We start from the raw sequence: 15,437 nt of genomic DNA on the forward strand, positions 1-15,437 counted from the left end.
GCAAAACGGCTTAGAGAACTTCTAGAGAGACTTCACTGGGTTTCTCAGAAAGTCTAATCCCGCTACCTCTAACTCTTGTGTAACCTGCCATTTATGGTCTTCAAGTGCCTATTAAAAGATTCATGTAATTTATGGACAGCTGTTACTCACTTGTAGTAGTACTGCTTCCCTGTCCCACAGAAGGGTCTGTGGCTGGGCTGTTGAAGTCTTCCATGCAGGAAGGGACAGAGGCCAATAAACCTGTAAAAATAACATAATGCCTATTAAAGAAAAGCATCACTTTTCATTAATTGACACACAGAGACATAGTACTGAGTATGTTAGTCTAGGTTAAGACTGAGATAATGACCCGCAGGACATCCCACCACCTTTCTTACATATCAGAGTAACTAATCTTTTGAAGATAAAGCCAGGTTGGCAGCCATGTTGGTCTGAAGCAGTGGAACAAAGTTTGAGTCCAGTGGCACCTTCAAGACCAACAAAGTTTTATTCAAGATATGAGCTTTTGTGTACACACTCTTCCTCAGATACACTGAAACAGAAGTTACCAGTCCATACATACAGGTAGAGGTTGAACAGAAAATTAATATACAATATAATGAAGATGTTTTAACAGATGCAAACAGGATTAACAAGCTAAATTTGTTTGAATTTAATTCTTGGGGGGGGACAGTGAAAGAAATGTCAAAATTGGAGATAGATGTGTGAATGTATCTCTCTTAATTGCAGAGTGCTAAGAGTAATTAACTGAGACCCTGTTGTTAAGCTTCATCTGTCTCCTCTTATGCATGGAGGAAACTAACAGCATCAGCATCCTTTTCATTGAGGTGGGATGATCTGTAGTGTAGAATAAAATGTCATTTAGAATGATATATTGGAATGCATTTTTCTGGTCTGGTAACAAAGGAGACATCACTGCACTACAAGTCACCCAACCTCAAAGAAAAGGATGGTGTTAGTTACTTCCATGCATAAGAGAAGACAAATGGAATGTAACAATAGTGTCTCAGTTAATTACTCTTAGCAGTCCACAATTAAGAGGGATACATTTACACATCTACCTCCAATTCTGACATATTTATTTATTTCACTGTCTATCCCCCCTCCCCCAGAATTAAATCCAAACAAATTTAGCTTGTTATTTCTGTTTGCATCTATTAAATCATCTTCATTATATTGTATGTTAATTTGCTGTTCAACCTCTACCCATATGTATGGACTAGTAACTTCCGTTTCAGTGTATCTGAAGAAGTGTGTGTGTACACAAAAGCTCATACCCTGAAAAAAGCTTTGTTGATCTTAAAGACGTCACTGGACTCAAACTTTGCGCTGACCTTTTGAAAAGTCTGTTTAGTTCTTAAAAGCTGACAGCTGCAATTAATCTATATTTAATGGCTGAAAACGTTTATACACTTCTGTTGTTTACTCAAAAGCAGTTTCCAAATATAATACCATAAACAATGAAACCAACAACAGATGAAGAAGATACTGGATTTATATTCCGCCCTATACTCTGAATCTCAGAGTCTCAGATGCAGACAATCTGCATAACAGCAAGTCAATTTCCAAAGGCTCTTTAAAATAATTCAGCCATACATTTCCCCCCACAGAAGACTATCAGGCATGACATTTCCCTATGCATACCATCCTAAAGGACTGGGGCTGCCACTAAAAAAGCCTAAATATGAACTGAAACTGTCCTAGCCTTCCTCAGCATTAGGACTGTAAACATCTCTTATTGCTGTGGGCATAGTACTTTTGGAGGCTCTTACTGGGAGAGGCACTACAGCAAATCTGTAGGTCCTAGGGTGTTAAGAACTTTAAAGGTGAAAACAGCACACTGAATCAAACTCAGAAACAAACCAGCACAGATGTTTCAGGATTTCAGTAACATGGATGAACCTACTATTAGCTCCTGCAAGAACTGGGCAGATGCATTCTGTACCAACTATAGTTTGAGTCACTGCCAAAAATAGCTCTGCACAGTAATCTAGTCTTGAGGTTATGTTAAAATGACCAGTGCAGCTATAACAACCGTAGTCAGGACATGATGCTGTTTTTCAGCCTAGATGTAACTGAAGGAAACACTCCAAACATCACCACCAACTTACTTCACTATCCACAAGACCAGGTTCAGAAATATTTTAAATATTTTCCCCTAAATCTTCTATCTTGCCTTTCTGCCTTTACAAGGGCTACCAAGGCAGCTACAATTGGTAACACATACATAATAAAATCATATTTTAAAAACATTAAAATCAACCACCTTCCCTCCCAAACATAAAACAATTTAAAGATATAGTAGATTTAAAAGGCAGTTAAAATACATACAAAACAAAAATACTGGATGGAAAGGAGGGATCACTGACGGAATACCAAAAGAACAAAAAAGTTTCACCAGCTGGTAGAAGACACCAATGGAGCAGGACAGATGAACTGCCACAGATACAGAGTTCTAGAGCTTTGGTGCCATGATTGAGAAGGTCCTCTTCCTGGGTTGCCACCTGCATGAGCTCAGAAAGTGGGGGCACACAAAGCAAAGCCTCCAAAGATTACAGAAGTGACAGGAGGGTTCAAAAGGGAGTAGAGTGATCCTTTAGGTATGTTGATCCCAAACCATATAGGGCCCTGAAAGTCAAGTCAAGACCAGCACCTTAAACTGGCCATGGAAACAAATGGGGAACAAGTGTAGACAGGTCAAAGACGAAAGCAATATAGTCCATTGTCCACATCCTGTTCTTCTGTTGAACATCATGGCTGAAGCATTCTGAACCAACTGATGTTTCTGAACACTTCTCAAGGGCATTCCCATATAGAGCACTTGCAGTAGTCACTCTAAACCATGGGCATGTATTACACTGGCCACATCTTTTCTGCCCAGGAAAAACCACAGCTGGCTAACCAGTTTAAGCTAGTAAAAGACACTCTTGGCAACAGCTGCCACCTTCATATCCAGCAGTAGGACCAAGAGCACCACTATACTATGAACCTGTTTCTTCAAAGGAAGTGCAAACCCATCAAAAATGGGTGGCACCTTAATTTCTGGCCTTTTACCTGGTTGGGACTAAGCTTCAGTTTATTAGCTGCACCCACTTCAAAACTGCCTCCAGGGAACAGTTCAGGGTTTCAGCTGGACATGTCATCTGCATAATGGTGACAACTTAGTCCAACTTTCTGATTGACTTCACCTGCAGTATCATGTATATGTTAAAGAGCATAGGGGACAAGATGGAACTTTTTGAGACCCTATAGGTCAACAGTGTTAAATGTCCAGTCCACTGGCCAGACTCAGCCCGCCCAGGGCTTTATTTAGGCCCAAGGCTCTTTTCTCCCTCCTCCTCCCCCCTCACCCTTTGAAGCTCTGAGGCTGCTGAAGTTCCCAGCTCCTTCTTCCTTGTCTTTGCCAGCTGCAGAAGGAAGCTCTTCTGGGCTTGCAAAGCTGCAAAGAAAATGTGAAATGGATTTTCCATTAAGGTCTTTGTGCTCAGATAGTGCCCAGAGACCTTAATTGAAAATCCATTTCACATTTTCTTTGCAACTTTGTCTGTGCTGCAATGTGTTTCAATGGAGTGGAGATCAGTTTCACTTTCCAGTGTTCCTATGGCTAGCTGAAGACGTTGCTTCCTGGAGATGTGTCTTTGCAAATAAAGGGTTGATGCTATGAGCCAACTTGTCTCTGCTGAATGGACCTGAGAAATGGGGCCTAGTAAGTACTCTAACCTGGAAACCCACAGCCAAATTACACTGGAAAGCCATTGCCAATCTGAGTAGACCGGGGGAAGGGGAAAAGCTTGCAATGCCCAGACATTTCATGGTTTTTCATGGCTCAAGAGCATTTTATGTTTTCAGTTTCTGCTGTGATCCCTTGTGTTTTTCTTGATGTTTTATTTTAAACATTGCATTGCCAAATCCCTCTATTCCCCCACTTTCCATTTTAAACAAAACACTGAATTTTAAGCATGTTTATATTTTAAGTAAAAAATATCTTTAATTGTGTTTGTGTTGTTTATAAAGTTTACATCTCCGCTACCTGGCATTATGTTTTATGACAAACATGGCCTGGCCCCACAAAACCCCACTTATGTACTATCTGGTCCTTGTAATAAATTTGACACTCCTACCACAGGCTAAAGGTCCATGGGCTGGACAGCAGTCCCCCAGCACTATCTACTCTCCAGGTAGCACTGGAAAACTACTGCAGAAAGAAGTCTCCCAATCCCAGTCCAGAAGGATACCATGATTGATGGTACTGAAAGACACTGAGAGGTCTAGGAGAATCAACAGAGTAACTGTTTATCTCCAAGTTCAAGCCATCCACTAGGGCGACCAAGGCTGTTTCAGTTCCATAAAACCCAGTTTGTAAGGGGTCTAAACAATCTGCCTCTTCTACGAAAGCTTGGCGTTGTCCATCCACCACCAGTTCGATCACCTTGCTCCAAAATGGAACTCTGAGACTGCCAGATAATTATTGAGATCTCCTGGATCAAGGGTAGGCTTCTTCACACATGGGTGCACCACAGCCTGTTTCAGGGCTGGGGTGACCATTATCCTTTTAAGAAAGTATTCTTCAACATAATCAGCCCCCCCACACACACACACACCAGAAGATTTAAGTAACCAGGAAGGGCAAGGGTCATACAAACAGATAGTTGGCCTCAAACTTCTACGGATCCTGCCCACATCCTCAGACAGACATCTCAAACAACTGGATGTCAGCACCTTGGCATCATCTGACCCTATCATTGCTAATGTATGTTAGAATGGATGCAAGAGAAAAATGGCAACAGTGGGCGACAACCCAGAATAGCTCAGCCCCTCTATTAACTGATTTGTACAACCACTGGAGTCTGTTAAATTCAATGAGAGAGATTTTATCTGCCAAGAATGCAGCAGGTTTTTATTTAACTTGTTTTAAGCATTGCCAGGATACAATAATTGAGTCATATGAGATTCTATAGACATAGTGGTAGCAAAAAAGAAAGCCCTTTTCACTGCTGTCATTGCCATCTCTTAGGCTTTCAAACGGGCTTTATGGTATGCTCTGTCTAGTTTGGTTTGCATCTTCCTCCAAAAGAACTCTAATTCCAACCCTTCTCTCAGCTTATTAGTAAACTAAGGAACCACAGGCCCTTTTTAAGGCAGGGAGAAAGCTGCATTTATATAGAAAAATCTTTGGTGATATGCACAAACACATACCAGCTGAATAGGCTCTACTTGTGGGATATTTGTTCAAGCAGTTTCTATTGAAATACAAGATTAAGATTTCCTGTTTTATATGGGGTTAAAGAAGCCCTATAAAAATTCTAAGGGGCTTTTATATGTCAGAGCACATCAACATTTTCATAAAAAGAAAAAAAGGGAAGATATGTTATCTGCCATTATTTCAATATGAAAATGATGAAAGGTATGTAAAATGATGAACGTGTTTACCCTACGCACACTGGGATAAAAGAGAATAGGATTAAGTTGCTGTATAGGCTATATTATACCTCTGTTAGATTGGCATGAGTGTTCAATCCAGTTATCAAGTAAGTACTGGAAATACTAGGCTCTTTTAGGGATCTCATCTTTATCACCACCACATACAGTCAGAATTTTAATGTTAAGAATGTTGGCAGCAGTCAGTAGTGGAAACAGAAAACTCCCCCAAATATGCATGACTGGCCAGAGAGTTAAGACATTTCACAGAAAAGAAATATTCATAAAACAATGGCATACACTTCCTAGTGACTAGAATGAAGCTCACTGATTAATACCATTGTTCAGCAAGATATTTTACCTTTTGCTTAGCACAGTCTATACCAGGGGTGTTGAACTCATTTGTTATGAAGGCCAGATCCAACATAAATGTGACCTGGCCGGGCCATGTATATCATAAAATGTAATGCCGGGTAGCAGATATATAACTTTATAAAGGACACAGAAAAACACAAAGATTTTAAAAAACTTAAAATAAAACATGCTTAAAACATTAGCACTCAGTCTTAAAGGTGCTTTCTTTGTATCTTTCCCATGTGATCCAGGGAACTTGGCAAAGTTTTCCTTTTCCCCCCAGGGGACTGGGGGGGGGAAGCTCAGCCAACAGAAGGAAGAGAGGCTTGGTTTAGTAGCTCTGCTGTGCATTTGAGTGAGCCTAGCTATTCCATTCCCCTTCCACCTCAAGGAGAAGCCTCAGCCCATGAAGAAAATAGAGAAATAGAGACTTAGCTCTGTAGCACCTGTGCGATTGAGCGAGCCCGGCAAGGCAAGCTGTGATGCAGAAGGAAGCAAGAGATAGGGAGAAGAAAGCAGACGACTGCCAGTTGCTTGGGGGCCTGATAGGAGCCCTCTGGGGGCCTAATTCAGGCCCCAGGCCACAAGTTTGACACCCCTGGTCTATACGCTAGTCATTTTTCTATCATCAGAATGTGACAATTTTATATATCTATGTAGCTTGCATATTTCAAAGTTAATATGTTTTTAAATAACTGTAAAAATGCATATGATTTAAAAATGATCACTTAACCTAGCAACAGTAAAAGCATAAGGGTTTTATTATGATAAAAGCAACAATCCATAAGGGCCAAGCTAATGTACCAGCAAAGTTCAGCTTTGAAAGTGTCTAATTATAGGTACAATAGCTGTACTAAGAAGCTGCTTATAAGGGGAAGTAACTCTCTTATATTGCTGAGCCCAGACCACCTTTGCAGAAAACATCATATCCGATATTCAAAGTCTAATTTCCAGTTAATAATTCATCCTGAACTAGTTTAAAATGAATGCAAGTACATAAAAACTATTTGAATTTCTGTTATTTGCTTTAACATTCAGGCAATTAAAGCCCAGTAAGATTCTTTGGGAGAGGAAAGTGTAAAAAGAAGTTGTATGGTCATTAGATGTGCTAGATTTACTGGAAATGGCCATTTTGACAGATAAAATACAAAACATGAAGACTTTCTAACAACAATGCTAGAGAAATGGATCTCATTTGTTTGGTGTAGTGGTTAAGTGTGTGGACTCTTATCTGGGAGAACCAGGTTTGATTTCCCACTCCTCCACTTACAGCCGCTGGAATGGCTTTGTGTCAGCCTTAGCTATCACAGGAGTTGTCCTTGAAATAGCAGCTGCTATGAGAGCCCTCTCATCCCCACCTACCTCACAAGGTGTCTGTTGTGGGGGGAGAAGATATAAGAGATTGTAAGCCACTCTGAGTCTGTGATTCAGAGAAAAGGGCGGGGTATAAATCTGCAGTCTTCTTCTATTTTGGAATGTGTCCAATGCTGTACTATTGGATAGAAGCAGGGCTTTTTTTTGAGCAGGAATGCACAAGAACACAGTTCTGGCTGTCTTGAAGTCAGGGGTGTGGCTTAATATGCAAATGAGATCCTGCTGAGCTTTTTCTATAAAAAAGCTGTGTGTGAAACAATAGTGATGTCAGGAAGTGTGGCCTAATATGCAGATGAATTCCTGCTCGGCTTTTTCTACAAAAAAAAGCCCTGGATAGAAATATTTTTAATTTCCAAATGATAAGTACAATATTTCTGTAAATGTGGAAACCATAACAAGTTGACTGAAAAGCACACATCTGGCAAGAAGTGATAAAGAACTGAAGATTTCAGAAATGTTGGGATGTGATCTAGATAATATTTACATATCGCAGTCTAGGTTTTATTCAGTTTTAGTAGCAAATTATACCATTCTCTCCCTTTTGTCTTTATAGGTAGAGCCAGTTTAGTTAAGTGTGCAGACTCTTATCTGGGAGAACTGGATTTGATTCCCACTCCTCCACTTGCACCTGCTGGAATGGCTTTGGATCAGCCTTAGCTCTTGTAGGAGTTGTCCTTGGAAGGGCAGCTGCTGTAAGAACTCTCTCAGCCCCACCTACTTCAAAGGGTGTCTGTTGTGGTGGGGGGAAGGTAAAGGAGACTGTGACCGCTCTGAGATTCAGAGTATAGAGCGGGATTTAAATCCAATATCATCACCTTCTTCTTATGCTGAGCTACTTATGGTTTTCCTGCACCAATGACAAGAAACAGACCTTAGCTCCTAGCACAAAACACTTATTTGTAAAAGGTAAACACAAATTTTACTACAGAAACTAAGCTGCTTCATGGCACTATGCAGCTGTCAATACTTACAGAGTCCTCTGTAGCGTGATAGTTGCTGGTAAATCTGTTTCATGCGCTCAATGTTCAGTCGACTGGTTTCTGCATGATTCACCATAGGTTTGGGGTAGTCTATACCAATGATACATTTAGCTGCCTTCTGCACTGATTCAGGGGCATTCCAAGGCTCATAAATATAGCGTGAGGGAAAGCCTTTCAGCTTTGGCAGATATCGTCTGCAATACAAATTGAGATAGGTGTTATAGTTCACTCTGCATTATAAACTGAGTCTACATGTCATCAGACAATCAAATGCCCCAACTCTATAGAAGTTTCATTCTTGAGAAGTTTGCTGACAGAACTGGTCAATGTGTTCACCTGACAAAGTCACCACTAGGATCTGTACGACGTCCAAAGCCAACAGGGCAATAGCAGTGGAAGAACTGCTGGAAGAAAGCACTACACGAAAGCCACATCCAGCTGCCTGAATTCACACTGAAATCTGCGTCCAGCAGCAGCTCATCAAACACCTGTAACAAATCAAGAGTGAAAACCCCAATGAGGAAAAATCTTTTAAGCTGACTTTCAAAGGCACTGTCACAGTGCGAATTTAAATGAGTAAAGCAGGAACAGAAACTCACTGTCAACTTGATTACATTTAATTACTTGTGTCTTTGAAAAAAAGACACAAATGTGCTAAACAGTCAAGTACATCACAGGTTTGTGGAATAATGAAAGCCAAACAAGATTGTTATGTTGAGGTCAACATGCATTTATAAACATGTCCATCTGCTTAAATCTAAAGAGAGCCGTGTGCTTTGAAATCAACACAAAGTACATGACAGAAGGGAGCTAAACTCTGCCCTCACTATATTCTAATGATTTCTGCTCATTTCTCAACTCAAGGAAATAAAATCCTGAAAACAAAAAAAGTGGAATGAGGCAAAGTTTAGCTTTTCTGACTTAAACGCTCAATTTCTGTCTGACCCATACGAACACTTTAACCATGGACATGTGGATCCTCATCTTGCCCAAGTCTGGACAGACAGGAAAAGTGCTTTTCAATCTCAAAATGCTCATTATTACTCTCATTCAATCTACAAAATTATACTGCATGTTAAATATACCCAGTTGATTTTGGTTTTTGGGTGCATGTCAGTTTCATCTGGATTTAAATTGTCCCTCAATACAAGATCCTTAGTATCTCCACATTATTTAATCCTAGGAGTAGCCAGAGGCTTTTCTAACAGGGGAGGTGAATCTGGAGAACAGATCTGCCAACTGAATAAGATCTGGGCTGAGTTTCTGCTTCCCTTCCTAGTATAAGTATTTAAAAGCCTTAGCACGGCCAGAGGAGCATGCCGTCTAACAAGAGCCAAAGTGGGCTTGTTCCTTGGCTCTCAATCTGTGGCTCAAAGCCTGTGGCTCTGAGTAAATTGGCCAAGTCAATCCATTACCAGGCCAGGATATGGTGTATTACTGAACTTTGTTTTTTCACTTACATTTTGTTAACTGTTTTGGGGCATCTCCTTCCAACCAAACCCATGAAAATGAACTTCTTTCTGGAGCCTACCCTTAACACTTTAATTCAAGAACTTCTTTTAAAAACAGGCTTCTGTCAGACTGTAGTTCTATAGAATAAGCCTTCTTCATGTAAGTGGTAATACGTGGCAGTGATGCGTTTACAGATTCATTCCAAAACTCATATGCCAATGCACACTTTCTGCCTCTACAACTCACCTTCACTCCAGACTCCCAGCTGATCCACAGATCACCTCTGGTCAGAAAGCAAGCTACAGCATGCCGAGCCAGATGATGAATCCAACCTTCTTGTCTCAATTGTGTCATGATTGCATCAATCCAGGGAAATCCTGTCTTGCCTTCTGCCCATTTTGCCAAGGCTTCAGGATTCCTGTCCCACGGGATCTGGATGCAGATTGGGTTTCCTTCCATATGGTCAAATTTGGGATTATTTGTTGCAGCTGTATAGAAAAATTCTCTCCATAGCAACTGACCATATAGTGATAGTGGTGGAGTACTATTTCGCTTCACCTAGAAAAGGCAGGAAGCAAATTGTGCATAAAACAGATAGAACTGGGTCTTTGGGGTACCTGAACACAAAGTTTAAACCAGGGATGTGCAGTTGCAGTTTGACTTATCAAACATCTATCCAAACTACATACATTCATAAATACAAGTAAACACAAATAAACAAGTGGGGACCTAAGTTACTCATGGAGGTCCCTTGACTCTCTTAGCTTCTTCTGCCCCCACCCATGTCACTGCAGGGGCTGCTACTACGACCCACCTCCCTTGTTGCTAACTTGGTAGGGCGCACAAGGACTCCTGCATCCCCTCTCAACCCCTTTGTTGCTGGTTTAGCAGAGGGGTGGGCTGTGAAAGACAGGTTGCTTACCTGTAACTGTAGATCTTCGAGTGGTCATCTGTGCATTCACACTCATGGGATATGGCGCCTGTGCTGATCCCCCTAATCGGTACCTAAAAAGTCCGGGATTTTTTCACGCTCGGCACCAGTGGGCATGCGCATGCTCACCGGAGCCAGCACGAGGATCCCGCCAGTTCCTTCTTGACCGCTGGAAGTCCCTAACATAGGGAGACTGTCAGCAGTGGGGAAGGAGGGCGGGTAGTGTGAATGCGCAGATGACCACTCAAAGATCTACAGTTACAGGTAAGCAACCTGTCTATCTTCTTTGTGGTCTCTGTGCTTCACACTCATGGGAGATGAGCAAGCAAGACATACCTGGAGATGGGAAGATGGTGAACCAGAAAAGACAGCTTGCAGCACCGCAGCTCCCAGATGAGTCCTCTGCTGAGCATGCACATCCAGAGCGTAGTGCTTCTTGAAAGCATGTGGAGAGGACCAGGTGGCGGCCTTGCACACGTCCGTCAGGGAAACGCCTTTCAGGAATGCCACCAATGTCGCCATCGCTCTAGTAGAGTGTCCATGAATGGGCCCAGGTAATGGCTTCTTTGCCAGCAAGTAGCACAGTTTAATAGTCTCAGTGAGTCACTTCGAAAGCTGCTGAGATGAGATTCTAGAGCCCAACTTAGGAGCAGCATAAGAAACAAAAAGATGCTGTCCTGGCAAAAACTCTTAGAACGACTCAAGTAAAACAATAACGCATGCTTAAGAATGCCACCGACGTTCCTCATCCGAGGAAGGCGTGGGATAAAACATGGGTAACCAAACGCCCAGCTTAAGGTGAAACTAGGAAACCACCTTGGGAAGAAAAGAAACGTCAGGAGCCAATGACACTCCAGACTCCTGAAAAACTAGATATGGGTAGTCACAACGCATAGCCATGAGCTCCCCTACAAGGCGTGCCGATGTGATTGCTACCAAAAAAGCAGTCTTCCAGGACAGATGCTGTAGAGAACATGTTGCCATTGGCTCGAAGGGATGCCAAGTCAATCTGTCCAACACTAAAGTCAAGTCCCACAACTGTGGAGGTGATCTTGACGGGGGATGCAACCTGAGCAGACCCTTTAGAAACCTCTTCGAATGAGGGTGCGCGAAAACTGAATGCCCCTCAACAGACTCATGGTACGCCGATATTGCTGACAAACTTTAACAGAAGAAAAGGAAAGTCCAGCATCCACCAAGGATAACAAAAAATCAAAAATCACCGATAGACCCACCCGTTGGGGTGAGACTGTGTGGTCAGCCGAAAACTGAATAAACTTCCCCCACTTCCTGTCGTAGGAAGCACGGGTAGACAACTTTCTATTATTTAGAAAGACGTGTTGGACTCTGCTGGAGAACTCACAGGGTCGATGAACCACGCCGTCAGTTTCAGATGAGGCACGTTGTGATGGAACACATGACCGTCCTGGGCTGACAGAAGATCTGGCTCTGCCGGAAACTGATAAAAAAAAACCCCTCGCTAGTTGAAGCAAGATTGGGAATCAGTACTGCCGAGACCACCATGGGGTCACTAGAATGCAGTGCAGCCTTTCTCTTGCAATTTTGTTGACAACTCTTGTCAGCAGTGGCAGAGGCGGAAACAGATATAGGAACCAATAGTTCCATGGGAACATCAGGCCGTCTCCCAATGACTCTGGATCCACGCCTCCCCTGGAATAGAACAGAGGGCACTTCTGATTCCTAGCTGTGGCAAACACATCCACCTGAGGATACCCCCAGAGCTGGAACACAGGTTGAAGGAAGTGCCACTGCAACTCCCACTCAATTGGAGATGCTGCTCCTCTGCTCAACGAGTCCACCTGCAGATTGAGCACCCCTGGAAGGTGCGCAACCTTTACGTAGATGCCCTGCTGCAGACACTCCATCCACAGTTTTATCGCTAGTGTACAGAGCCGTCGAGAGACTGTCCCGCCCTGCCTGTTAACGTAACAAAGGGCTGTAGTATTGTCCATCAACAGTGCCACCGCCTTCCCTGCTAGTAAGGGGCGGAAAGACCAAAGGGCGAAATGAATTGCCAATAATTCCAGATAGTTTATGTGGCAACGAGTCAATTGTAGAGACCAAGGGCCCCCCACACACATAGAGTCCATGTGAGCACCCCAACCCCACAAAGACTCATCTGTGGTGATCGTAACTGTGGTTACAGGTAGATGGAAGGGAGCTCCCTGACAGATGTTGTCTCTGGATTTTCACCACTGCAGAGTCTGGAGGATCGAGGGTGGAATTGTGAACCTCTTCCGAGGTGAGTCCCGTAAAGGCCGAAACTGTCTGAGAAACTACCTCTCATTCTCAATTTTGCAAACAGCGGAACGCTTGTAGTCGTCGCCATCAGCCCCAGCATCCGCTGCAGCTGCTGTGCTGTCCCCCATTTCCGACTTTGGAAAAGATGGATGAAATTGATAATGTCCATCGCCTGCTGCTGAGGCAGAAAAGCGTGGTGAGAGCTTGTGTCCAGCAAGGCCCCTATAAACTGAACTGCCCGTGATGGTGTGAGATGAGACTTTGTCAGGTTGACTTGCAGACCTAAGGTGTGAAGAAGACACGGAGTAGTTGCAAAATGGCTGGATAGATGTTTTTCCGACTCCGCCACAAGGAGCCAGCAGTCAGTATATGGAAAGATGACTATGCCTTGCAGCCAGAGATGTGCGGCTACAACACTCATCATCTTGTTGAACACCCGTGGTGCAGTGCACAGGCTGAATGGAAGGGCTTTGTACTGGAAATGGTTGGAACCTATTGCAAAACGAAGGAAATGCCTGTATGCAGGATGGATGCTGACGTGGAAGTAGGCATCCTTGAGATCCAACGTTGCCATCCAGTCCCCTTGGTTGATGAGGGGAAGGACTGTTTGCAGAGTGGACATCCTGAATTTCTGGTACACGATCAACTTGTTCAGATTCTGAAGGTCCATAACTGGTCTCAATCCCCCATCCCGTTTGGGAACCAGGAAATAACGAGAATAGAACCCCCCCATTCCGGCCTCTACTGGGACCAGTTCTATTGCTTGTTTCTGCAAGAGGTTGCTCACCTCCGCCAGCAGAGGTGGGGAAGGGGGTGTGGTGACAATCACTGACTGAGTTGGAACCTGAACGAAGTCTATCTTGTATCCTTCTGCTATGATGGAAAGAGCCCACCTGCCTGTGGAGATGGACTCCCAAGCCGGAAAGTATTGACAAAGATGGATAAGAGATGAAGGAGGGGAGGCAACGCATGCTACAGAAAAGTCAAAGGCCCTGCTTCTGTGGGCGGGCACCTTTAGATTTGCCGGTGGTTTGAGATACAGAAGCAAACCTGTTCTTGTTATTTCCCCTATAGGGGGAGCTACTCTCTGGTTGCGAAGAGCGAAGTCCCACGGCTGGTCAGGGGAGAATTTCTGGTAGGACCTCTTGGGCCAAGATTTCTGCCATTGCTTAGGCTTACCAGCCCTAGAGGAAGCTGGGACACCCAGGTTTCTTGAGGTCTTTATGCTTTTGTCCATCTCTTGGAGGACACTGTCAGTGGTGGAACTGAAAAGACCTTCACCTTCGAAAGGCAGGTCTTCTACAAAGGCCCTGGTGCCAGGCTGAAGCGCTGTAGACCTTAGGCCAAGAGTGACAACGCAGGGAGACAGCAGAAGTGATGGTTTTGGCCGATATGTCCACCATGTGCTTTGCTGCAGCCAGTTGTTGCTTGGCCACAGCTAAGCCCTCCTTTTGCAGCTTCTTAAAAGAAGATCGCTTCTCCTTGCCTAAGGAAGACAACAGCGGTGTGAGCTGCTCCCAAATAGAGTATTGGTAGCGAGCACTGCAAGCGGCATAATTGGAAACCTTTACTCCCAATGCTCTAGCTGAATAAAATTTCCTGCCTGCATTGTCCAATTTCTTGCCCTCTTTGTCAGGTGGGGAACAGTGTGTCTTGTGCGCATTAGATGAAGAGGAGACCACCACTGAGTTGGGCTTGGGGTGGGCGAACAAAAACTCAGCACTGGCCTCCTGGACCTGATACATATGGTTCAGTCTCCGGGAAGAAATAGGTGTAGATGCCGGTTTTGCCAGGGCTCCTTCACCGCCTGGAGGATAACTTTTGTTACAGAAAGGGCCACAGTCGTCGATGTGTCTCTCTGCGTTATATCGAAGACCATGTCATCGACGTCTGGCTGCAGTTGAACCACTGTGAGGGAGAGGGAGTGTGCCATCTGCTTCACCAGGTCCCCATAAGACTTCAGATCTTCCGATGGAGATATGGGAAGGTCCTCAGCAATATGCGACTCTGGCGAAGATTCCACTGCCCTGTCAGGGTTATCGGTATCGACCTCAGAGTCCGATGATGAGGAGTCTCTTCTCACAGAGTGCTCAGAGAGTATCAGAGTCGAAGCTCGCTTGGGTGATCGCAGCGAAACTGATGAGCGCGCCTGTACTTCCATCCTCTCTTTGCGTTTTTCAGGAAGGATCGACACCGATGCCCGGAGTGACGTGAAACCCTCTAGAGATGAGAGGCTTCTGACCGCTGATCCCATTCAAGGAAGTCACGTGGAGGGTACCACTGGTATGGCGGGTATAGGTAACCATAGGAGCAAGGCCTGCACATGCCCACTGGTGCTGAGCGCAAAAAAATCCCGGGTTTTTAGGTACCGATTCGGGGGATCGGCACAGGTGCTATATCCCATGAGTGTGAAGCACAGAGACCACAAAGAAGATGCAATGCTCACTCCAAGTTGTGGAGTCTTGTGAGCAAAATTTTTCTTCATGTGCTACTGGCATTAAAGTTGTGAGTGAGCAATTCTGGCTACTGCATAAATTAGTTTGCTCTGGGGCCATCCTTCCTGAGCTAAGACAAAAATGTGTGAGCTGGTGGATAAAAAACTATGAGCTACTTCACACTAACCTAGCTTAGAGGTTAGGTTAACCTAGCTTAGAGGGCAGACTGCC

At 43.9% G+C, this 15,437-nt stretch overlaps 1 protein-coding gene across 1 annotated transcript in view; it reads right to left on the minus strand.

The window, feature by feature from the left end:
* The window catches only part of CRY2 (cryptochrome circadian regulator 2), a 65,134-nt gene that overhangs the window by 12,801 nt on the left and 36,896 nt on the right, over positions 1–15,437 (minus strand). The window contains exons 7-10 of the mRNA XM_060261803.1: positions 9,825–10,136; positions 8,463–8,614; positions 8,118–8,320; positions 151–240 (exon numbers count right to left, since the gene is read on the minus strand). Coding sequence (XP_060117786.1) covers positions 151–240; positions 8,118–8,320; positions 8,463–8,614; positions 9,825–10,136 — 757 coding nt within the window. The remainder of the gene's footprint in view (positions 1–150; positions 241–8,117; positions 8,321–8,462; positions 8,615–9,824; positions 10,137–15,437) is intronic.

The sequence above is a fragment of the Heteronotia binoei genome, chromosome 21 (genome assembly GCF_032191835.1).
Source record: "Heteronotia binoei isolate CCM8104 ecotype False Entrance Well chromosome 21, APGP_CSIRO_Hbin_v1, whole genome shotgun sequence".
In the NCBI taxonomy this organism is placed as follows: domain Eukaryota; kingdom Metazoa; phylum Chordata; class Lepidosauria; order Squamata; family Gekkonidae; genus Heteronotia; species Heteronotia binoei.